General features: G+C 43.2%; 1 protein-coding gene across 7 annotated transcripts; it reads right to left on the bottom strand.

Moving 5' to 3' along the window:
* Window positions 1-12,208: 12,208 nt before the first annotated feature.
* On the bottom strand, window positions 12,209-25,984 carry INIP (INTS3 and NABP interacting protein). Of its 7 annotated transcripts, XM_054032338.1 has the most exons (8): window positions 23,759-23,828; window positions 23,606-23,677; window positions 23,141-23,309; window positions 21,279-21,334; window positions 16,107-16,209; window positions 15,182-15,241; window positions 14,648-14,738; window positions 12,209-12,336 (listed from the first exon to the last, which is right to left on the bottom strand). In XM_054032338.1, exons 4-8 carry the CDS (start codon window positions 21,301-21,303, stop codon window positions 12,241-12,243), a joined length of 375 nt encoding a protein of 124 aa, XP_053888313.1. In that variant the 5' UTR covers window positions 21,304-21,334; window positions 23,141-23,309; window positions 23,606-23,677; window positions 23,759-23,828; the 3' UTR covers window positions 12,209-12,240. The 7 variants fall into 7 exon arrangements, with proteins under 7 accessions (XP_053888313.1, XP_053888312.1, XP_053888311.1 ...); XM_054032337.1 differs by lacking the exon at window positions 23,606-23,677 and having other exon boundaries at window positions 23,759-23,843; XM_054032336.1 differs by lacking the exons at window positions 21,279-21,334; window positions 23,141-23,309; window positions 23,606-23,677 and adding an exon at window positions 25,882-25,984 and having other exon boundaries at window positions 23,759-23,842.
* Window positions 25,985-26,136: the final 152 nt, after the last annotated feature.

Genomic DNA, 26,136 nt, shown 5'->3' with positions numbered 1-26,136 from the left:
CCTCCTGAGACCCCCCAGGACTGCACCCTCTACCCAACCCCTCCCTTCCCCAACCCCTGACTGCCCCCCCCCCAGAACCTCTGCCCCTGCCAACTGCTCCCTGTCCCTTATCCAACCCCTCCTCCCAGCCCCGGCCCGGCCCCCTTACCATGCTGCTCAGGGCAGCGTGTATGGATGCCGCACGGCCTGCTGGAGCTCGCAGCCCCACCCCGTTACCATGCTGCTCAAAGCATCAGGAGCTGCAGAGCTGCCCAGGAGCGGTCCAGAGTGCTGGCGGCCCGGCACGCTGAGGCTCTGTGGGGGGGGGGGGGAGGAGGGCAGGGGAGGGGTCAGGAGAGCCTCCACAGCCAGGAGCTCAGGCGGGCCAGTGTAACAACAGAAAAACCTCCCTCTCCCAACTGCCCACCGCTTTAACAACCGGTTCTAAACCAGCTTCTAAATTTAACAACCGGTTCATGCGAACCAGCTCCAGCTCACCACTGGATACAGGTGCCTCCAAATAATTTTTGAGCGGTGTCATTTTCTTCTGGACAAGCTTCTGACACTCCCTCTATGCACTTGAGTAGCGAGTTTTCCTTGGCATTTGGAGTGGGGGCTGAAGGAGGGGGAACGATGACCCCTCAGGTTTGTTTCAGCAACACTAATGGGTGCGGGGGGCAGGCAGAGTTGTAGGAGAGAGAGCTTTATTGGGCACGCTGAGGCTGCAGAGTTTGTGCCAGGTGCCTGGCCCCTACTTGCATCCCTGAGCCCCTGGTGACACAGTGAACTAGGTCCTCCGGAAACATGGCCCTCTGTGGCCCAGGTCGGGGAGATGCTGCTGTCTTGGGTCTGGACTAGAACAGTTCAGAAGCGTTCTGCCATTGCAGGATGTGTGTTATGGGAGCAGTCAGAGATGGTAACAAAGATCTGGACCCCCAGTATAGTCACGTGGGAAGAGACTGAGCCTGCAAATCTATGTGGGCAAGACAGGCCCAGGTTGGGAGGGGAAACAGAGGCACAGAGAGGGGAAGTGACTTGCCCAAGGCCACTTAATGGGTCAGTGGCAGAGCTCAGATCGGGGCCCAGCTCTCCTGATTCCCAAGTCTAGTGCCCCATCCACAAGACCCATGCCACCTCCTACATATGTATTGGGTTTGAGCCCTTCTTGTTCCACTCATTCGGGTCACCTTTATGGAAGGGGGCCTATATGGTCTGAAAAAAAAACTTTTGGTATTAGGAAGGTAGCTCCTGGAGGCTCCAGCTAGATGAGGGCCCATTGTGCTAGTAAGAGACAGTCCCCTCACTCCAAACAGACAGAGGATGGAGTATTATCCCCATTTTACAGACAGGGAACTGAGGTCCAGAGAGATTAAGTGACTCATCCAAGGTCCCCCCAGGGAGTCTGTGGCAGAGGCCAGAGCTGAACCTACATCTCCCAAGACCCAGTCTGTTGCCTTATCTAGAAGCCCATCCCCTAAACTGCAGATGCCCCCTAAAGAATGGGAAATGCTCTAAAGCTCATGTCTGCACCCCATGCTTTCCAGATGGCAGCTGAGTTTTCTAGCAGCAGCAGGATTGGCTGCTTTAAATGCTATATTTACAATATCCCCCGCCCCAGAGATTGTACCCTGGACCTGTAGCCCCACAAGTACCAACCCCCTTGAGCCAAGGGAACTACCTCATTGGCTGTGAGTAAGTGGAACCAGCCACTAGGGGGCACCGCACGCCCCCCAGCCTACCCAATGGTTACACCCATAGATGAGTGAATCTGATTCTCTCCCCCCCTTCACTAAAAATACATCCAGGATCAGCCCCCTCCCCCACGCCGGCACAGAAGATGGCCTGGTCCCCACTGAATCCCTCTCGCATATCATGCAGTCCCCCTGCATCTCTGGGTTGGTGGGGTGCTCCCCAGCACCCCTCGCCACAGGTTCTTTTATGCACAATGTAGGCTCCAGCAATAAAACCCAGACACCTAATCCGAGCTCTCAGGCATCTCTCTTGCCTCTCTACACTAAGCCTTCAGCCACTTGGAATTGCTCACTGCCTTCCCGAATGGGTTTGTAGTTGATATTCTGCGCGTGTCACTGGTAATACCTTTGTCTAATCCTTTGAAGACCTTTTGCTGCAGTAAATGGAACTTGGGGAGGGTTTTTTATTATTAATTTGGACTGAATGGCGCATTGGAGAGAGGTGATGGATTGATGGCTCTGGTACCTAGAGTCACCTCTGTTCCTGTAGAACAGGAGAGCAGCAGGGCCAGCCAGCCAGTCCCACCATGATTCCCCAACGATGGGCTTCCGTAGATAAATCTCTGATAATTTTCGTATGACTTTACATTGTGCCTCTTCATATAACCTTGTAGTAAGTCTGCCCACATGTGACCTCTGTTTTCATGGAACTTTGTATCAAGCCTCCTATAGAAACCTTGTACTGATGAGCCTTGGTATATGGAAACTTTGTATCAAAGCCTCATGTAGAAACTTTGCATTGAACCTTGGTATAATGTTACAGCCCCTAAGGATAGAATAAGATAGAAGAAAAATGTCTCTTTGCTAAGAATAGCCTAAGATTTCCCCTCACCCCTTAAGCAATTGCCCTGTTGAATGAATGAGGTGTGAATGTGGCAGGCAGGCACCTCCAGACAGCTGCAACAGTTGGAGAGGGGATGGAAGCCAGACCCAATGACAATAAAACTTGTCAAGTGGGCTCACGTACTTAAAATAAAAACACAAGAATGATATTGTTTTACAAGTACAAAATAAATATGTATAATGAATTTAAAAGTATGTAATTAGTAATTTGATATGTTGGGTGGTGCCTTTTTTGTGTTTGCTCCCCCTGATGTTAGAACCTGGCTATGCCCCTGGGTTGCATAGTGAATCAGTGATGGGGGAAATAGGGAAATGGAATCCAGGAGTCCTGACTCTCAGCTCCATTCTCCAACTCAACAAACACTCCCCTTATAATTGGAAAGGAAAACAAGGTACAAACACTCTAAACCCAACTTAGAGCTGTCTTTAACACAGCCGTGTGATCCTGGAGGCATGTTCTCGCTCTCCATTGTTGGTTGTTTGTGTTGCAGTAGAGATGGGAGCCCCATCACATGAGGGGCGCGCACACACACACACACACACACACACACACACACACACACACACACAAAACAACAAGGCAAAGACAAAGAGATGGAGGGAGCACAAGGTAGCAGTGAGACGTTCATGATCAGGGTGATTAAAATCTCTGCCATGGCTCCATGAGAGCTCATCTGATGACAAACACTAATACATAAGTCAGGCTAGAGGCATTACTATTATTAATTTGTATGCCTGTAATGACTAGGAGCCCCAGTCATACACTGGGTCCCCATTATGCTAGATATCCTGAAACCACAGAACCAAATGATGATTCCTGCCCCAATGAGCTCAGGAATCCTACTTCAGTACAGCTTGGTTCCAGGCTTGAGATGGGCAGTCAATTAGAACTGCAGCAGTGCTGAAAGATAGAGGGAAGTGAATGGGGCAATGCCCAGTGGGATTGCAGAGCGGCAGAGCATTCAAAAGCAAGTCTGAAGAGAGCAGGGACATGGTTGATGGCCTTCCTTGTTGTATGTAGAGATGTTTTGCTGAAAGCCAGAACTGGACAATGTGTCTTAATTTGGATAAGATGACAACCACCTGGTGCTTGCAGAGGATGCTAAGAGCTCTTAATTCAGCAACAGTCTGCTGGTTGTGCACAGTTCAGATCATGGCCATTCTGGTTCCCCGGGGCTGACAAACCATCTGTTAGGGCAGAATTTGAGACCTGTTTACCCTACCAGCCTCCACTTCATAGGGACTGTGATGATCCATGGCGGCAAACACCCAGGCCCTGCAGTCCCCAGCTGGCTGATTATGGCTCCCACTGGCATGTGGAACAGAGGGCAGCTCTGACTACACTGGCGCTGACTCACCTAGTAGTAGCTCTAAGAGTTCACCCAGAAGTGGCCACCGACGGCCAGTGCACTGAAAGTCTGACATGATCCAACCAAGAGAGGGCACTAGTGCGCTGCTGCCGAATACATTACAAACTAGGCAGACAATATTATGCAGCCAGATCATTTTAGCTGTGCTGGCGTTACAGGGGTTTCTTTCTGCAGATTTCCCCCCCCCCACCCCAGTGCCAGCATGGATGGGGTATCTGCTGCATCTGTGGCACCATCCTCCCTAGCCCACACCTCAACCATCAGAGTCCCAGGCTCTGATCCCTGTTTTCTTGCCTTCAGCAACCTGGGCAAAAAGGTAATGACTCAAGAGCCAAGTGAGCAACTCTTGGAAACAGAGTTAAGAAGCAGAGAAATCAAAGAACCTTCGTTTTCTAGCCTGGAGGGGGACGGTTATGCCTTGAACATAAAATGGAACGGAAGGAAGTACTAGAGGATGAGGGATGCTGAGATCTAATAGCCCATCTCCAGATATGGGAACCAACAGCTCCTGGGTTCTAATCCTGTCTCTGCTACTGACTTGCTGTGATCTTGCAGATGCCACTTGATCTCTCTGACTTTGCTTCCTTTTTTGCAAAATGGGGATAAGATAGTTACTTATGTGCCTCACATAGTTGTAATGTGATTCTCTGAAGATGCTACATAAATGATAGGTATTATATTTATTATTAATGATGGCAAAGCATTTCTGTGGTAGGAATGAGTCCCTCTCTCCATTGGCCACTAACCTATATGTAGGCTCACTGGTCTTTAATTTACACTTTTTTAAATTAATATAACCCTTGGATGAGATCAGGCAAGCTTCAAACTGATTTTTACATATAAAGCTGGAGTCTACAAAAACTCCATGCCAACAGCAGCATCTGCTGTCAAAAAAGCATCCAGATTACCGAGCTTAATGATAACAGATAGAACTCCATGTAGCTGCCTTGCATAATTCAATGCCTGGATGAGCTTGGCTAGGAGGAGTAACTGATGAGGGAGCGTAGGATCAGCAGCCTGGCATCTATTTCAGACTCCCACTGCAGCAATGATTTTTCACCCCAGAGTGACTGAAACTCTTTCCCCCTGCTCTCATTCACACTCCCTGCATTAAAGGAAAGAGTAGAAATAATTTCCCCAGGGGAAAATTGTCATCTGCTGGAAGGGGCTTCCTTAACCGACAATAGGAACAAAGTGCCATCTACAGTACGCTGTAGTACTCTGTGTAAATCCAGCAATGGTGCAGAATCTTCTTGTAGGGGGCTTATTTCCTGGCTGTGTGTGAAATCTGCTTAGCCTAGTAGTCTTCAAATTGCCTTTGCTGGTTGTTACAGAAAGCTCTGTCAAGTACACGTCTGCCCTGAGAAGGATTTCCCATTGCCTACGTGAGTGTTTCACAGCTTATTACCTGCAGAATAACCTTACAGACATGCTGGGTTTATTAGCAGTGTTGACAGGATTTTCAGCCAGCCTTTAGTGGAACATGCATCAGGCATGTTGACTTATTCTGAGCTCTGGATGACTGAGCTTTTCCAGCTGGGTGAGGGCATTCCTCACCTCAGTGTCCCCAAATTAGGAGCACCTCTGTAGCCACCAAGCCATCACAACAACAAAGGGGTTGGGCTTCCTGTCCCTCACTGTTAGGGTTGCACAGTGAAGAACTCAATATCAGGAAATGCCAGGGTTAAGGCTGCACCTGTATAAAAGGCCATGGAATTTAGTTCAGCCATGGCATGATAGTCTCTGTGGAACTTCTCTGTGGTCCGAAGGACAGGATCAGGGCCAGCTCCAGGCACCATAAGAGGAAGCATGTGCCTAGGGCGGCACATGCTAAGGGGTGGCATTCCGTCCATTCTTGGGGCAGCACAGTCCAAGTGGTGGTGGTGGTTGTTTTTTTAGTTGGGGGTGGCAAAAATGGTAGCGCTGGCCCTGGACAGGATTCATTCCCTAGTTACTCAAGAAGACACGCACTAGCAGTACTAACTTCAAACTGATCCTGCTCTCAGGAATACCACATGAATGGCCATACTGCCTTGCTGCTGCATGGAGAAGGCCCCATGTGCTCACTTTCCCCTTTCTTTTTGTATCACCATGCAAGCCAGGGCACCACTAAAAACTAAGCTAGTGGTGGGCTGGTTTAAGTGCAATGCCTTGAGATGCTATGTATGGTAGGATACGTTTTTAAAAAGGTTAAAGCTTTCCTATGCTTGTATCTGGGTGATTACAATATCCAGTGCCAGAGAGGTGAACAGCCACCTACTGTGAAATATTGCTTATTGGAGCTCGGACCCACCAAAAGGGATCAAAGAGCCCTTGGCACTGGAAAAGTTCAGAAAAACTCTGAACCTCAAGCCCATCATAATTATATCCCCCCACTTCCCTTATGCATGTGGCCTCTGAGGAACTGATTTTTCAGGACGGTGAAGGAGTAATTACAGTAGATGGGAGAAGGTCAGAGGCAGGGTGCAGCCAGATAGGCACCCAGGCCCTCCCTACAGCACACCTACCTGTTCAAACAGCTCTTCTTTTGCATTCAAAGCCCCACTCCAGTAGGGATGGGAGTGCACTCAGCACTCAAATCTTTAACAAATGCTCTTCAGGGAACTCTTTTATATCACTAGGTCAGTACTGCTGCAGCAGTGCTGGGGAGCAGCACTGTCAATAGAAAAGCATCTGGAAGGACTGCCCATGAAGAGTAAGACTACCTCCTAGGAAGAGCAGCTGAATGCTTCAGAAGAAACCGCTCCTGGCCTCAATGCCCTGGGTTTGTTGTCACACCCTCCCCTGAGATAATACACACAGGGAATCCTCCAGTCCTTCTCCATATTTATTCTCCTATTCCCTTTGGAAAGTGTCATGAGAAAATTGGCAGGGCTTCAGTACAAGAAGCCACTTTATGATGACATCAAAGGGAATAGAATGGCTCAGAGACAGGACTGGGTAGGTGGCCCCACACTCTAATGCAGGGGTCGGCAACCTCTGGCACGCAGCTCGCCAGGGTAAGCACCCTGATGGGCCGGGCCAGTTTGTTAACCTGCCACATCCACAGGTTCGGCTGCTTGCGGCGCTCACTGGCCACGGTTCACCACCACAGGCCAATGGGGGCTGCGGGAAGTGGTGCTGGCCGAACCTGCGGACCGGCAGGTAAACAAACTGGCCCGGCCCACCAGGGTGCTTACCCTGGCGAGCCGCGTGCCAGAGGCTGCCGACCCCGGCTCTAATGGCTTGGCAAGGCTTCTTAAACCTTATTTGTGCTATGAGCCCTATAAAACCAGTTAAACATAAACATGAAAATAAATCTAGGCCTCACAAGGAAGAATAGATAATGATTTTTCCCCACACTACCTTTCCCTTTGAGGAAGGGTCACCTGGTTTTACTTACCTATATTTGTGTTGGACTTGATAAGACTGCATTTCTGAAGAGAAGCATGAAGGTAGCTATAGAAAGCTATTTTCTGCATATCACAGCAGGATGAATGAGAGGGGTTGTCTTGTTTTGGTGTAAACATTTCTACTCAAGATCTGCATTGAGCAAGCAGTAAAGCCAAGAGAGACAGATCTTCAGCTGGGCTAAGTCAACAAAGCACTGTTGGCTTTGATGGAGATTTATCAATGTACACTGAGACTGGCCCTGAGAGGCAAACCTATCTGAGCAAGTTCTGGCCACACTGCCAAGGCACTGTGAGGGGAGGAAGTGATAGTGCTGCATGAAGTGTATCTGTCTGACTCCAGAATACCAGGTGACAAAACACAGGTACGGAAAATATACAATAGCCAAATTATAGAAGATCCCCAATGTAGATGGTCTAGAAGCTGCAGCAATCCTTTTGTAACTTTTCATTAGCAACTTTTGAGAAGCTCTAATTACTATGAATTTTTCTCCAACTATTATAATTGACTAGTGTCTGAAGAAAAGGAAGCATCAGAAAAAAGGGGAGAGATTTAATTGAGTTGAGAGCATGGAAAACAAAACCAGCTAAGAGAATTCAAGGCTGACATCGCCCTCTGACTCTGAGGGCTTGTCTATACTTACCGCGCTGGTTCGGCGGCAGGCAATCGAACTTCTGGGTTCGATTTATCGCGTCTAGTCTGGACGGATAAATCGAACTCAGAAGTGCTCCCCGTCGACTCCGGTAATCCTGCTCGCTGCGAGGAGTACGCGGAGTCGACGGGGGAGCCTGCCTGCCGGGTCTGGACGGGGGTAAGTTTGAACTAAGGTACGTCGACTTCAGCTACGTTATTCATGTAGCTGAAGTTGCGTACCTTAGTTCGATTTGGGGGTTTAGTGTAGACCAAGCCTTAGAGTCCCAAACTTTTAGCACTGCGGCTACCTTACAGCTATTTTAAAACATGGTGGCTCCCTAAAACCACATATTTATTTTATTTTTAACCAGCTCAGGACACTAGATTCAACACTCACACAATGCAGATGGTTTTGTGACTTTATTCAACTAAATACAGTTTAATTATATAATCCAATCTAATATGGGTTTTAAAAAATCTGAAAATATGGATTGTTTTGGTGTGTTCAGAAACAGCATGCAACTTTAGTGAGGATGAGCCTGTTTCGAACTCCATCATCATGCAATGTTTAGTTGAATCTCTGATAGCACCATCTGTAGTGGGCAGAATTGCTAATCACACAATGTTCAAGGTGAGGCTTATGCTCAGCCAGATTTAGCTCTCCTGTTGTTTTAAATCCAGTCCTGGCTGAGCATAAGCCTCACCTTGAACATTGTGTGATTAGCAATTCTGCCCACTATGTAAATGGTTCTTGTGAATGTCCAACTTTTTTTGTTAACAGTGGGGGAATTCTGTGTAGAAGTCACTCAGACATGAGATACATTTGTTTTTTAAATGATGGATCACCTGACCAGACATTGGGACTGCTCCCCTTTCCCCCATTTTCATAGACACTGTGGCCTAAAGTCTGATCTAGAGTAAATCTGAAGTAACGCTCTTGACTTACTGTCCCTGTATACCCACAGGTCAGAGGTCAGGTCAGAATCTGTCCTGGGCATACAGGTAGGCAACTGGTATTGTAGAGAGTTGATTAACAGGGTTCTTGTGTAAATATCACTGTTCCAGGTATGTTTAAATACAGAGGTACATAATAGATGGAAAAACATGACTTGTATGCATGAGTACATAGGTGAGCACAATAATAGATAGCAGCAGAACTCTGACCACTAGATTTTCCTCATGGATAGAGGCACCTTATGAAGCCCAAGCATGTGGTGTTGGTTGGGGTAATTACAACTGTTAATCATTTGAATTTGAACATACAATTTCAGTATGAGAGACTGCGGCTTAGATGACTGTACAGGTGATGTATGAATTAGTTTAATGCTGATTAATAGTGGAAAAGAAAAGGTAAGTGTGGTAAGACCAATTGAGGCATGACACTAATTGCTAGACTCTGGTTTCACAGACAGAAGCTTCCACATACACTATTTGTATCATTGACAGTTAATTACACCTAGATGTATTACCAAGTCCCTTGCAATTACACAGAACAGTTATAAGTATTCTAGCTTAAAAATACCCTTCCAGCTTCTTCACATTGTGAGCGTTTTTAAAATTCTTCCACCTTTGAGCCTAGGTTCTCTTCCTCCTATTGCAAATTCTTTTGTAACTAACTGAATGCATTGTTATCCCACAACATGTTGGGCCTGAGCCCCACCTAGTGTAAACAAGTATAGGTCCATCTTCTTCACTGGACCTATGCTGATTTAGACAAGGTGAGGGTTTTGTCTGTTTTGGGGCTTATACCACTTATAATCTGTAGCCTGTATGAGACCACTAAAAAGTTATCTTTCAATTCTTTTCTAGTGAGAAGCTGGTTGCTGGGGCAGGCCAACTCTCCCCTTCCCCTCCACAAAACCCCACTCCTAACTATAAAGCTAAAGCAGCAAGGAGTCCTGTGGCACCTTATAGACTAACAGACGTATAGGAACATGAGCTTTTGTGGGTGAATACCCACTTCTTCAGATGCATGTGGAAGCTCATGCTCCTATACGTCTGTTAGTCTATAAGGTGCCACAGGACTCCTTGCTAACAGATGTATAGGAGCATGAGCTTCCACATGCATCTGAAGAAGTGGGTATTCACCCACGAAAGCTCATGTTCCTATACGTCTGTTAGTCTATAAGGTGTCACAGGACTCTTTGCTGCTTTTACAGATCCAGACTAACACGGCTACCCCTCTGATACTATAAAGCTAAAATCCACCTCCTTGTTTTACATTTCTGAATCCTGGATATTTGTGCCTGGTAGTTGCCATTTAAATAAGATTCTACATTTTGAGCATTTGTGGTGAAATATCTGCTCTTCTGCACACTGAGATTCATGCATGTCAACTTTTTCAAAATACCCACAGCCATTTGGCTCATGTTGTAGAACAGGAGCTGGAAGTTTCAATTTGTAAAGTAAAGCAAGTTTTAAAGATAATCACATAATAGCCATCACCAGGAATGAGACGCGTGTTTGGGGTGGGGGTGGAAAAGGGGGATATTCTTCCAAGTTTTACCCTTAAAATAAACCCCACACATTTGAGTCATCAAAGTGAGAGTCTGCTCATAGTAGATTGTGCAGCTAGTCAAAATATGACTGTACAGCTGAGTTCCACTGGGCTCCTGGAGCATGGTGTCACTTTGCTGGGACTTCAATATGCCCACTGCTTGTGCTATGTTCCTTGGCTAGGCTCCTCCTTCATGGAGATAAATGAAAAATGGTATTTCTTAGACACCACATTCTTGTGGCACCAATTTGAGGCGGCATTCGCTGCAAACTCTGCAGATCAGTGACTCTCCCTCTTCTTTCTCATACATGAAAAATGAAATAACATTGAGATTTAAATCATCATCACTGGAGCACTTGAGTTAACCCCTCCCTTTGATGAATAGAGCAGTTCTAAGCTATTGGGCCCAGCTCCCTGCACACTCACCTCTGCATCACTTATACTCAGTTCACATTTTTGAAGTTTTCTTTACAACCACAATAGCTAGTGACTTTTTTTTTTTTTTAAATGAAAGTAAGCTGAGATTTCGGAGAATAAGATAGGCACCAGTATAGTGTATGGGAGTGTACCAGTAGATTCCAAGCCCAGATCTTCAACACACACACACACACACACACCCACCCCCCCCCCTTCCTTGGCACCAATATCCCAGGGTTGGTCTACATGGGAAAACTGACCAGCAGAACTATGGCCGTATAACTATACCGATAAAGCTATACCAGTATTTTGCAAACTCTATTCCAAAAATAAGTGTCTTTATTCCAGTATTATTCGGCTTCCAAAATAATTTATCCAACCAATAGACTTCGTATGCCAAGCTTCAGCCTAGTGCTGATATGGGATGCCAGAATTGAAATGAGCCTGGAAAAGAATTTACAGAGACAGAATCTAAACTTTGACTTGAGCAGCACAAACACACACTTTCAAAGGCACTGAAAGAATAACAAAACCCTAAAAGCGTGACATTTTGAATTTGAGGGCAGAACTTGAACTTTTATGGGTAACATTTTCAAAAGTGCCTAAGTAACTTATGATAAGTTTCATGGGACTTAAATGCTTTGGGAATTTTTACCCCATATCACTAAGAAAGAGGAGGATAATTAGACACAAACAAGATTATTTGTTCACAAGGTTAATAACTAGGTTTTATATACTCAAACTGAGACAATGGCATAGTATCTCTAACTACCTGGGAAACCAGGATACTGTTACAAAGATTAACATAAAAAACATTAGGGTGCACTAATAATGTTCCTGCACAGAGCGAATGAAAGTGACTGATCTATCTAGTGAATCCATGTTTGTCTTAGGATAGACAAAGATGACTTTGTCTGCTTTCATTAAGGTCAAGTACAGTACATAGATACTATGACAGATACTTTAGAAATGCAGATTAGAACAAACCTCTCAAATTCTGGGTGGGGCATCCTTCCTTCCAACTGAATGAAAGAAGAGAGGAAATCAGAAAAATAACATGTAGGAATGATATGTCAGGCAAACAGTATTACTCTGACTGAGCTGACAAAAGAAATTAAGTACATAATAATCTACAGCACCTCTTCTCAGGTGAAGCCAGACTCAACCAGGGAAGACAAGCATATGAATCCAGAATGAAACAAGCTTTTTTAAAATAAAAAGGTCAAATGTTTAAAAAACAACTTTTTTTTTTTTTTGAACAGCTCACAATCTGTTTTCCAAATCATATAAAGTAGTTTTGAAAGATGGCAGTTTCGACAATGAACATATTCATCTCCTTCATTCTGAGAAATAACATCCCTCATTCCGACTCTAGTCGAGGTAAGACAGGAAGAATAAGATTTCCAAATGCAGAGTCTTGGGTTATGAAATATCCTGAAGAATGTGCATGTGCATGCTGGAAAGAGGAAAAAACACTTGTTTAAATCATTAAACCCCCGCCAGCTCCATAATAATTCAGAGTTTAAACTTCATGTTTTGCATTTATTTTACATTTGTCTGAGCCTGCTCATAAGCTTTGGTATCAAACTTCCAAACAGATGAATTAGTCTGCTTCTAATATCCCACTGGGATTCCAATTGGGGACCAACTCCTGCTCCCATTGATTTGGGACCTCTATTGGTCTGTGGGAACCAAATGAGTCACAAACCATATGCCGAGAACTGTCAGTATAGATCCCCACTCTTGATTGTGCTTGTTATGTATGTGATGTTTCACTCCATATTCTTTATGAAAATGTGTTTATGATATGAATGAATAACTGAGATGCACCTTATGCAAGATGGGTCTTGCAAGACATCATTGGAAAGGTTATAGTTTACTGAATGGGATTATCCAATTTGCATGCCTGTATCATTTCTGATTCTGAAGTTAGGAATATTGACTACGTATCTGTATTTCAACTATGCTATTTTGGGCGATGCCCACTGCTAACACTTCAGGTACAACAATGGAAAAGCCAGACAGCGATAACGGCCCATCAGCGAGGACAATAGACTGTGAAAAGGTTGGCCTTCCTGTGGACACTCCATACTGCCACTGACTCATGGACGCTGTGATACTACAGAGTCAGGTGGTCTTGTCACCTGATACTAAACATTACCTAGGACGACTTGTAACCTTCCACTGGAAGGGAAGGGGAGTCAAGTTTGGGAAACAAAGGATTCCTGTCTTATGTAAATCCTATTTAAGGATGGGGAGGAAGGCAAATGGGACTCCTCCTCTCTATGGCCTGTCTGCGCACGAAGAAAAACTGCTAAAGCCACCTGAAGGGAAGGCCAGGCGGGAGTCCAGTCTGAGACAGAGGTCCAGTCTGAAAAGGAATATAACTGGAACTCAACAACAGAAACTTTGCAACCTGCCTAAAATAACATTTAGGGTGAGAATTTACATTTCGTAACCTTTCTTAAGTACAGTGAGCTTAGCTTGTGTATTTTGCTTTATTTGGTCAGAGACAGAACAAAGCAGATTTATCTCTTATATTCACTTAAAAGTCACCTTTTGTAGTTAATAAACTACTTTCTTGTTTATAACATAACCCAGTTTATATGATTTCTAACTGGGTGGGCAAGGAGTTCTGCATATCTCCCTCCGCATTGAGGGAGGGGGTGAATTTCATAAAACCTTTGGGTTTCATAAATTCTAGGACTGGAAGGGATCTTGAGAGGTCATCGAGTCCAGTCCCCTGCCCTGATGGCAGGACCAAATACTGTCTAGACCATCCCGGATAGACATTTATCTAACCTACTCTTAAATATCTCCAGAGATGGAGATTCCACAACCTCCCTGGGCAATTTATTCCAGTGTTTAACCACCCTGACAGTTAGGAACTTTTTCCTAACGTCCAACCTAAACCTCCCTTGCTGCAGTTTAAGCCCATTGCTTCTTGTTCTATCCTTAGAGGCTAAGGTGAACAAATTTTCTCCCTCCTCCTTATGACACCCTTTTAGATACCTGAAAACTGCTATCATGTCCCCTCTCAGTCTTCTCTTTTTGTACCCCTTCAAGGGAGTGGGCACAGAGGGTTGGGGCAAGCCTCTAAAGCTGAATCGTTCCAGAGCAGATCTCTCTCTGTGCTTGGCTGGAAGAGGCTTGTGAGCCTAACCTAGCAAGGCCAAGTAAAGGGAACCCAGGCTGGCAGAATAGTCTGACTCAGTGGTAACCCAGCACATCAGGTGACATCCCAAAGGGCCCAAACCTGTCAGTGTACTTAAGTCAGAGCTATCTAAAAAAGGCACAGGGCACCATGTGCATGCTTTCTTGGAGTACCAAGTGTTCCTAGAAGGTCAGGTTTGTCAAAGCCCCAAGCCCTCTTGCTACTTCCCACTGCCAAAGTGATGAGGCCAGAGATCTCTAACTTCTCTCCACCGCTGCTTTTTTTTATTGTGATGCCAGCTAGAATTTTGCCTCGAGTTCATTTGTGCTGCTAGCATTTGGGGGCTTTTTAAATAGTTTTACAACAATGTAATGGGGTAACAGCAATTTGGTAGCGCAGACCAACCTATTGATAGTGCATCACGGAAATAAGGAATTGGAGGCATGCTGCAGTTGTGATGGAGGGGTTGGAATTTCATTTATGTTGCCAAATATAGAAAAATCTTTCAGAGGAACCCTTCTAACGAGACTTTCTCTAAACTCTGTAGATACAAGGTTGTTCTCTGCCTGGGTTAAAAACCAGAAGTAAAACCACAGAGGAGCCGGACACTCACCTGTAACGCTGCTTTTTGCTGTGCTGCGATGTGCTGCTGCTCGGCATGATCCCGGAAATCCTTGTTAAGGGAAGATCTTGCAAGTGCAACGCTGTAATAAAGACGAGGACGGTATAATGGAGCATCCGTAAGAAAAGCTGCATTTTTGTCATGTTGGGTCATGGGTATAATGGAGTCCAGGATTTTCTATGGATTTGGGATTTTGTTTTTAAATCCATGACTTGACATTTTGGATTTTTTTTTTTATGTGCAAGTGAGAAAATGCAATAGCAATAGGTGAACCATTTTGCTGAGAATACCAAATGTTGCCACACTAAACCCAGAAGCCTAACAGACTTGGAGCCCGATTCTGATCTCACTTTTCTTGGTGTAACTCCACTGATGTCAATCAAAATCCACTGGTGTCATGCCAGACTCATTTGACATTCAGTTGCTTAACTATAGCTTTTGCCCTTTTCACCATTGCCACCCAGTGACTCTCCTAAAATAGTATTTGTGATGAAACAATATATGTGATAAAACAATAGCACTAACCATGGGTCCATATTCTTCATGATGGGAAGATCAGATGTTTGGCAGAATGGCTGCAGAACTCTGCATATAGGAAAAAGGTTTCCTATTGATACAGAACTCAGATGAAGGCCCTTTTTTGCTAAAGGGTTAATAAGCTACAGAATATAAAATGATTGCTCAGATATCTGTGAGCAACAAATAATAATTTAGGCTTCAATTTGAAAAAATAATAATTGAGACATGAGTCCAAACAAAATATTACCTTTCCTTAATTTTTTTTTTTTAATATAGAGCCCAATCCAGCTCACACTGATTTTGATGGGAGTCGGATAGGACCTGTAATGTCTAAAGTGCCAGATTTTTAAAAGAGCTCATCACCCAGCAGCTCCCATTAAGAACAATCAGAATTGCTTCATGCTAAACACTTCTACTGACTGGAGGGAGGGAAAAAATCTCTAAAAGCAGCAGTTCTCTTGTTAAGACCTATGTGAATACTTGGAGCTAAGTAGTGACCCTCTGAACAGAAGGATTTATAACAAACACTAAACTGCACTGCTTTAAAAAAACTGGAATACTATTTTCACTTATTTTATTAGGGGAAGATATTGTTGTGCTATCTAGATTTAAAAGGGTAAATTTTGAAGCACAAGAAATAGCATATTAGCCCAATTAACATTTTCTGGGAGCATGCTCCTTTAAGAGGGCTTGCTTAGCAGTTGTGAAGCACCCCTATTTCTCTCTCTCAAGCGGAAAGCATGTAGGTCAAGATTCAGAATCCAGAAACAAATACAATCAACATTCTTGCACTGGTTAATGGGGACATGCAGCACACAATTCTAATATGTTTTTTGTTTAGATCTACAGATGATTACCTGTAAGGAAAGAACACACTTGTACACCAAAGAAAATCAAATATTGTCCAAACAGGTATATGAACATAAAGTACCTGGCTCCAGGGTGATTTGTGGAAGACTGGTTTTGCATAAGTAATTTTCTCTTCTCCTTGTCTAGTTCTGCCAAGATTGCAACCCTATTTTTATTCTGAAAACCTGGTAAGAATCAGAAAAATATTAGATTTGCCTTTTTACATGGGGCACCTATAACCTTATGGAATTAAAGTCCCTGCACAGTATGACATTATGATGAATATACTAATCTTCAAAGCTTTGCACCAATCTGAAAGGCTATTAATAAACAGGTTTTATTTTTCCTCTCCTCATTTTATAACATGACATGGCTTCCTAAAGATATCATACATATTAATATATTTTAAAATATATTAGCTATCATCTCTAGTTAGGTTTTCTTCAGGAACCAGTTTTACAGCTATAGCCAAGATGTGTATCCGTTAAATATTTGGCTTTTTGATAGTGTCAGAATACAAATTAAATTTATCTTTTTTTTTTTTTTGTGAATGGACATACAATTTTAAAGCATGACAAGAATGAATGAATGCATTCATAGGGCATGATTCTTTATACCAGAGTCAGGGAGAACTCATGAACTATAATGAGAGTTTTACTTGAATAATGAGTAAATGATCAGGCCTATTTGCTCTAAAATTAAACATATGACAAAATTCTCCTTTCCGATCCATCTAGTCTAGCTCAGACGCAAGTATCCTGCTTTCTCTACACCGCCATAACCTCTCACTGAAGTCAGGGAGTTCTGGCGTGACTGGTAATCAGAGTATTGCAGTTAAGTTCTACTGTATAGATCTAAAAAAGTTTTGCCCTTGCTTGGTTCATTAAATGTTCTTAGGGAGCAGAAAGGAATCTTAGGCGCAAGGGATGGTTTCAGGTGACAAAATGAGTAAGGAGGGAAACATGCGTCTGACGAAGTGGCTATTCACCCACAAAAGCTTATGCTCCAATACATCTGTTAGTCTTAAAGGTGCCACAGCACTCTGTTGCATCTGTCTAGATGACTCAGTTGCCCCTGCTCTGGGACAGCTGAGCCTCGGGAGAGGAAAACAGCTGTAATTTTTGCACTCTGATCTTAGATATTTGCGATATCAGTACCATCCCAGGGACATTTTAAGTACCTCTACATATTACACAAGCCCTGAGCTAAATTCAAAATGTCAACAGCCTATCTACTCCAGGCAGTCTTTAGCCACATGTTTACAAGTGAACACACTAGATCTGGTCAGTGGAATGGAGGCAGGCTTCGTATAGAGAACCACCCCCACTGCAATCTGATTTTTCTTAAAATACATGGACCAAATGCATACTTGAACATCAGAGCACCAGATGGGGTAAATGAGGGACACATTTTTAATTGGTATTTTTAGCTAAGATTTACATTATGCTGGTTATATAAATTAATGGAATCACAGGACTGGAAGGGACCTCGAGAGGTTATCTAGTTCAGTCCCCTGCACTTATGGCAGGACTAACTATTACCTAGGCCATTCCTGACAGGTGTTTGTCTAACCTGCTCTTTAAAATCTCCAACGAGGGAGATTCCACAATCTCTCTAGGCAATTTATTCCAGTGCTTAACCATCCTGACAGTTAGGAAGTTTTTCCTAATGTCCAACCTAAACCTCCTTTGCTGCAATTTAAGCCCATTGCTTCTTGTCCTACCCTCAGGGTTAAGAACAATTCTTCTCCCTCCTCCTTGTAACAACCTTTTATGTACTTGAAAAGTGTTATCATATCCCCTTGGTCTTCTTTTCCCAGACTGAACAAACAATTTTTTCAATCTTTCCTCATAGGTCATGTTTTCTAGACCTTTAATAATTTTTGTTGCTCCTCTCTGGATTTTCTCCAATTTGTCCACATCTTTCCTGAAATGTGGCGCCCAGAACTGGACACCAGTTGAGGCCTGAGTAGAGCGGAAGAATTACTTCTCAAGTCTTGCTTACAACACTCCTGCTAATACATCCCAGAATAATGTTTGCTTTTTTTTTTTTTTTTGGCAACAGTGTTACACTGTTGACTCATATTTAGCTTGTGGTCCACTATGACCCCCAGATCCCTTTCCGCAGTACTCCTTCCTAAGCAGTCGTTTCCCATTTTGTATGTGTGCAACTGATTGTTCCTTCCTAAATGGAGTACTTTGCATTTGTCCTTATTGAATTTCATCTTATTTACTTCAGACCATTTCTCCAGTTTGTCCAGATCATTTTGAATTTTAATCCTATCCTCCAAAGCACTTGCAACCCCTCCCAGCTTGGTATCGTCCGCAAATGTTATAAATGTACTCTCTATACCATTATCTAAATCACTGATTAACAGAATCGGACCCAGAACTGATCCCTGCGGAACCCCACTTGTTATGCCCTTCCAGCATGACTGTGAACCACTGATAATTACTCTCTATGAATGGTTTTCCAAACAGTTTTGCACCCACAAATAATCTTGTTTTTATCATGAAACCGGTTATATGCTTCAATAATTTTAGAGATGTAGGATAAAAATAAGCTATTTTAAACTGCAATCCAAATGTCTGAAAAGGATTATGAATTAAGTATGATTAGCAACATACTTGCCACAGTGGAAGGTAGTATTATATATTGGAAACACTACAGGGGAACATCAGGGATCTTTGTCCTTCCACTACCTCTTCTCTTTCCCCATCTCCCCAATACTAAAGCATAAAGTGATTGTTTGCTCTGAAATTATATAGTCAGGCACAGCAAAAAGGGAGGAATAAAGCATTGGCAAGGCTGCTGTCCATTAAGCAATTTGATTCAGTAATTATAATTTTAACTGTAAGTAATCTGATTAACAGTATTCATGTAATTGAAGAGTGTTCTGTGGGGGAAAATACCCAAACATTTATACAAAATCACAGGAAAAAGGTCCTATTTAGAGAGAAACTGGCATCTTTAGTAAATCCATTCTTATCAGATCTGGCAATACTTAAGAGGAAGACAGTCTTGCTTAAAAGCACTTCATTAAAGACCAACTGAAGAAGCTAGAAAAATCCCATGCTGCAATTGTAATGTTTTTAATTCCTCTGTTCTGCCTTTATACAATTCCTATACCAAAATGTGGTTATACAAAGAAGCATATTACCACTGTCACTAAGGGCCTGATTTAAACATACAAATGCAAACAGCTTTAGACTAAGAATTCTTCTAATGAAGAACTTTCAATTCATACCTTCACTAATCCGGTAGTTTCCTTCTAATAGCACTTAGAATGTCTACACTTTACCAAAATTTAACCTCAGAACATCCCTGTTATGTAGATGGGCAAGAAGTATTATTCCTCTTTTGCTGACAGGGATGGTGAGATGAAATGATTTGCCCAAAGCCACATAACAAGTCAATGGCAGAGCTGGCTCTAAAACTCAGGACAAGATATTTACAGCTCAAATCTGCCCTTTTAAAGTTTGGCTTCTGTAACTTCAAGTGCCATGATCTGTACTCGGTGGGTGAGCTGAAAACCTACTTGCGTCAATGTGATTTTTTCATATGCAAAACAAGTGTGGAACATACCTTGAATTGCATGAGAATCCACTTCAGAGAAGCAAAAAGCACAGTTTACCGAAATTGATGCCCTAGAGGGCTTAGCTTACACAAGGGGAGAATTCATGTTCATGGAATTCTGGACTTTGGGCCCCAAAGCAAGAGAAAGCAGCATGGATTTCTTTACAAACTATCTCCTGCTTCCCCAATGCCTTTTCTTCTCCCAGAGCGAACATGACCCCTACCCCAAGGATACTTTACAAGAAAATCTGAAACAATAAAAGCAATGACCTATGAAGATTCCCCTCATAAGACTTACCAGGCTTGAACACCAAGTTACAGATTGTATAAATGTGACTGATGACCTAATTTGGCCCACAAAACCATGTTTCCCCTACTGATGAGGCTATGCAATGGGGTTGGGGGGGGGGGGAAGGGGGATCTTGACTTTAAAAGGTGAGGTTGAGATAGCAGGCTTGGCAGCTGGAAGAATCTTTTTACTTGTAATCTAAGCATATGTGAACTGAAAATCACTGAGAAACAATGAAACTCATAATGCCACTTTTTGGACCACTTTTCAGAACAGAGCCACACCTTGAACCCAGATGTAAATACATACTGTACACTTAGTCTCAATGCATTTAAAACTATACCACCACCACACTGCTCGTTCTTTCTGCTCAATTCAGAATACGTTTCAAAGTAATTTCTCTATCAAAATACAAAATCATCATCATAATGGTGATCTTCATTTTATGAGGAAATATCTGAAATAGCAGAATCCTAACAACTTATGCAACATATTTTGGGTTTCTAAGCAATCTGTAAGTAATTACTCCACCATTTTTCATATGGTGATTGTGACTACTGCAATCGCAAAATACAATATAGCAGACTATTACACAAGTTTTTGGTGGTAATTTACATTCTATGGTCTCACATATGTTCTGCAGCAGTTAAGCAAAATGAATATTAGTAACTCATTAAATTACACTTGAATTATTAAAGGATTATTAATATTTTATCTGTCCCTCATGACTATGACCACATATACAGATGAATATAATTTGTTCATTAGGTTATGGATGCAAAATCCTCCAGGGAATGTCAAATCTACTAATGCCCTCAAGGGCGAGGTTTTGCATTTGGATCTCTGAAAAGTTGTACAATTGCTAGATGACTCCCTCTTGATTACATCATCCAAAGCAAGAGTACAATTTTCTTTTTACACTGTATTGTGGCTGAAGGTGGATTAATGATTCACACGTTTCATAAGATGCACTTGGCTAACACACTCATTTTTAAACCGATCTCTGCACCCTCTATATGAGGCTTTGTCAGCATGAAAGATAAAATGTTTAACCAAAAATCGGTACTACTTAAAGTGAATAAATAGCAGCTAGAAGACATACAAGAGCACCTAACAGAGGGAGAATAACAGCACATAGAAAATTACACTTTTGGGCCAACATCAGTGCCTCAAAAGTTTCTTATGTTAAATTGCAGAGCTCTGTTGTGCAGGTCAGTGGGGGGAATTTAGCCCTGTGAGAGAAAAATAGGCAGAACGTATTTCTTCCATTTCTCTGAAGGGGGGGCTAGAGGAAGAGTACTTTCTCAGATAGTGCTACCATCACACTAATGCTTCCAGGAAGGTCACGTGTAGAATAAAACCTATGATGCTGTCACACAAGACAGATACCTTCTTTGTTCCCAGCTTTGTGCATGAGTATATCATCATCAGCAGCAGCACCAGTCCTATTAATACATGTAACAAATGGTTAAGAATGTATTACCATTTATTGCCAAGCACTCAGTTTATTTCTTGCTTTAAAAGCTTATTTTCCAAGTGCACCACAGTGGTCTGTAAACACTTCCTGAGGACACTGTACACCACACTAAAAGCTTTTCCTTTTCTTTATTAGAGGAAATTTATAAGTGCTCCATGATATAAAAGCCCCAAAGTAAGGCTTTTATTCAGAGTCCTATTTGGCTTTGCAGTCCTCCTACACATCTCACCTTTGGAACTCCAATAAAGGAGTGCTTTTATAATGTGTTCCGATGAAACTAAAATAAACCTGTTTAGCAAAACCTTAACATTTATAGTTTGAGTTCACAGCTGTAAGGACATGGAGTTACACTGCTGATAAAATATCTTTAAAAAAAATGTTTGCTCAATTGCTTGGAGCAAAAATATACAAGACGATGTTTACTTATATAACGTATGCGTGTGTGTTTCTTTTGGTAAGTCTGAATAAGTTACCTGTTCAAAAATTAAGCAGAATGGGTGTGAAGTGAAGTCCTTAATCTTGTGCTTTTAATTAAGAAGCAAGGCATCAAAGAATAAATTCCCTGAATAGCACCAATATTGGTGCTATTCAGCAAGCCCGATAACAACAAGTGATGCATGAGCTAAGTGTGTCTATCAGTCTGCACCTAGGCTAGTACTCTTTGGCTAGGCAGAACTAGGAGATCATTGCTGAATCCTTCTGACTCCCCATTTCTTCTTTTTGTCTTAGAATCCTGTTCTTTTGCCCATTTACCTTTTGGTTCTTTCAAGTTTTAAGAGGGTTTTTTGAATACTTTTGTTTATAATCTTTATACTATAAAATAAATATTCAGGCCCTTGAGTGATTCTTAAGGGAGTACTTGAGAAATATAACTTAGAAAGGAAAACTGCAATTATTTAATTTTAAGCTACCTAAACTTTGGGGGAGGAGGAAGAAGAAATCATGTGGGTCAGACTTGTACATTTGTATTCAAATCTTTAGAAGTGAAGCTCTAAATTCAGCACTGGAATATTTGTTAAGTCTCTGTAATGTGGAGTTAAACTGATTTTTACAGCCAAAACCAAGGTTTATCATGTATTTACAAGGGATGGTGTTTGAGACCAAATCCTGCAAAGCTGAATCCCATTTGAAGTCAATGGGACTGTCCCGCCATCTTTTTTTTTTTTTTGGTGCAGAATTCCACAAAGCTTTTTAAAAGTACTTTCTTCTCCAAATCACCGCATCTGCCCCCACCCCCAAATCCATCTATTTGATACAACAATCTTACTTTCATGTCCAATATTGGTCTGGGCTTATAAACAAGTCCTATGTTCCACTTCAGCGGTGGCAGAACTTCAGTGACAGGTGAAGCAACTTCTGTATTTAAAAGTCTGGTATTGCAAACACTTACGTGGGACAGTAGCCCCACTGCATTTAGGTGTACAGTTACTTGTGTGCTAGGGTTTACAGGTTTGGGGGCACAGGCCACTACCCTGGAAGACGTTCAGTGCAGAGGGCTGCTCATGGGACTCTACCCACACAGGACAACTTGGAATTCGGGCCATACTTTTTAAACCACATTGGGATCACTGTGTTCAACAAACCAGTATTTCCCAATAACCAAGCACACTATTTTTTGACTCCTGTCGCTGTTCTTTTAATTTCAATTTTTGCCATGGTAACATGTTAAAATAAGCCAGATTTTTCTTTGGGTACTAAATTGGCACTTAGACAAATTTAAATATACAACAGTTGTCATAATATAAACAAGCTTTAAAAAAATAGTTAGCATTACTTTGTTTTGTGTTTCGTTATGGTCTCGAGCTCTTGTTATCTATTCTTGATGGCTAAGATCTCCTCTCATCTTTTGTTCTCACTTGCAGAACTGTGCCTCTTTGGACCTTCAGTATGCTCCCAGATGCACAGCTTGGCAACCAAGAGTCAAATTCAGTGTACAAGAGCCGCTGAGAATAGCAAAATAATTGGAACTTAAAAAAAATACTACATCACTGTAAAGTCTCATTTGTTTTCTTTGGGGATCTGAGTTTAAAGAGACATGCACTAACTCTTTGCTCCCAGTATAATTAGTAGTTTTGTATTTCTCGTACCCCTTCCCCCCCACCCACACTTAAAAAAAGTTAAAACAAAAAAGGGAATCGAGTCCTATTGAGATCTTGCTTGTTTCCTAATCTACAATTTTGGAAACTGGATTCCTGCCTCAAAAAATGGCAGAAATTGTTTTCCCTTAAATTATACTTACAGGATGAAATCCTGGTCCCAATGACTTCAATGGGAACAGAACATCACCTCTAAATTTTCTCCTTAAACACACCTGAAAAATGAATGAATAAAACAAAAGCAAAGTGTCTGCAGTTGAATAGATATAAACAAGAATACCTAATTTAAAAATTACCTTGACCTGGAGGGTTTGCTGCCATCTTGCTACTTTCAGTAGTAATTACCCAATTACAGTTAGAACTCTCCACTTAATGCAAATCTGCAAAAATGGACAAAACATAAAATATTAACATATTCTTTGAAATTAAATCCTAGCTCTCATTCAATGTGAGTTATGAAAGAGACTACTTTTAGCACCTGTTACAATGTGTCACTCTGATTCAATGCCACAGTTGATCAAATAGTTGAATTCCCTATTACAGAAGCTCCCCGACTTACGCAAGCGTTCCGTTTTGGTACGCCTTATGTAAGTCAAATTTTGCGTAAGTCAGGAATGTATCTCAGACAATTACACACACACGCGTGCACACACACACGCACCAAAAGCAGCTTACGGAACTTACAGAACTTTTTCCGTAAGTCAGGTTTGCGTAACCCGGGGAGCGTCTGTATTGTATTGTGGGCTGAGTGTTATTTTGAAATCTGAGTTTTTACAAGACAGCCTTTTGTGACAGGAACCAACAGTGTCTAATATTTGTTTCTCCTACTCCTGTCTTCTACAGGGTTTACACCAAGAGAATATTTAGGTTTATTAAATGGGGCATTAAGTTTTACTTATACACTTTTCTATTATTAACTCATTTAGAAAGATTCCAAAGTGTTATTAGCTAGACAACTAAGTTCCTAATCAACTCATCATATCCCTAAGACAGCCAGAACCACTTTCTGACTCAGTCATGAGAGACTTGATTTTGCTCCCAATGAGTTCCATGATGAGACTTGCATAGACTTCAGGATCTGTTCCATACTTTCAAGTCTGTTGTAGTACCTTAGCTGCATGCAGAAATTAATGTAAGAACTTGTACTATGTGATTTATTATTGTAAGTTATTTATGTAGCACCAAAAACATCTAACACACTTTATATTTATGATTTATTATTTATATGGGATGTCTCAGGCAACACAATAGGCACTGATCTCTTCTCACACACAAAATCCCTACCCTAAAACATTTTATTATCTAAGGTGCTGATTCTTCAAATCCTTATTACTAGGTTTAATGCTTATTATCTGTAGGGTAACAATGAGGTACTAGGGCTACACCTGGCAGTAAGTATTTGAAGTAGCAGGCCCTAAGGCTGTTTCATTAGACTTTATTCCCTAGCCCTGATGCCACTGGTGCAGCTCCACGAAGGAGGCAACAGTATGACTGCTAGCAGACTGAGCCTTAGGGCTTGATCCATGTTGTCTAATCCTGCAGGACTAGCTGCAATGGTAAGTAAGGTGCCAAGGACCCAGCAGTCACCTGATCTCACTGGTTGGTGCCGGTGATAGTAGCAACGGTGGGTTGTTTTAGGTAGAAATATTCATGCCAACAATGCCTAAGGGAAGGTAAATACAGAGGGGGAGGAGAGGGGCAGGTCAACCTGTGGCAGTAAGATCAAGTGGTTGCTTTGCTTATCAGGGCATGTAGTGGGAGAGCAAGGTGGGCTTGTTCTGGTGTGGTTCAGAGGGGAAGCCTCTAGTATGGAGAGGGACTTGGGGAGGAGACAGGAGGTGGGGGCTCCAGGTGTAGGAGGGCTTGAGGCCATGGGGTAGTCCTGGCCTGGAGATGGCAGGGCAGGTACACAGAGGCTCCTGACACAGCCCCCCCTGCTGGCTGCCAGAGAACCATGGCAGGACTCAGGTCCCAATAGTCCTGGTGGCCCGAGGGCCAGGAGCGCACATGGCCCATATCCCCCCAGCAGCCTGGGCACACCCACGCCGTGGAAGGCCAGTGAGTTCAGAGGCACCTACCCACAGGGCCAGCCACAGCCCCCCCCCCCCCCCCGAGCTGAGTCCCCCCCACCCTGACACTGCTGAGGGGCAGGCCCCACTGGAGCTGGTCTGACAGCCCCTCAGGCTGAACCCCTCCCCCCCCCATTCAGCCTTGGACTCTTCCCCTTCCCTCCCGCCCCCGCTGTAGGCTTGGACTCTTCCCCTCCACCCCCCAGCTCCACATCACCCTGCTCTGCCGCCCCGCCCCCGCTTCAGGAGCGGACTCGACTCTTCCCCCCCCCCCCCCCCCGGGCTGCAGGCTTGGGCTCTTCCCCCTCCCTCCGCTGCACGGTTGGACTCCCCCAAAGCAGTTAACTCACCCCACACCCCGTTCATGACGCACAGCACGGGCGACGCTCACGCCCGGCCTCCGTTTTTGTTTCCGGGGCGATACTGAAACACGTCACCGCTCCCGTGGGCGGACTCAAGCTTGGTTTGACGGGCAGCCTTTGGTGGCCAATCACCTTGGGCGATGGGAGGAGCCGTTCAAGTGGCGAGTCCGTTGCGCAGCGCCACCTTCCGAGCGCGTGGGGAGCTGGAGGGCGGGAGAGAGGGGTGGGCGGGGCCTGTGTCTT

Source organism: Malaclemys terrapin, chromosome 6, assembly GCF_027887155.1.
Source record: "Malaclemys terrapin pileata isolate rMalTer1 chromosome 6, rMalTer1.hap1, whole genome shotgun sequence".
In the NCBI taxonomy this organism is placed as follows: domain Eukaryota; kingdom Metazoa; phylum Chordata; order Testudines; family Emydidae; genus Malaclemys; species Malaclemys terrapin.
Note: the sequence above shows the minus strand (reverse complement) of the source record. Positions and strands in the feature narration are given on the sequence as shown.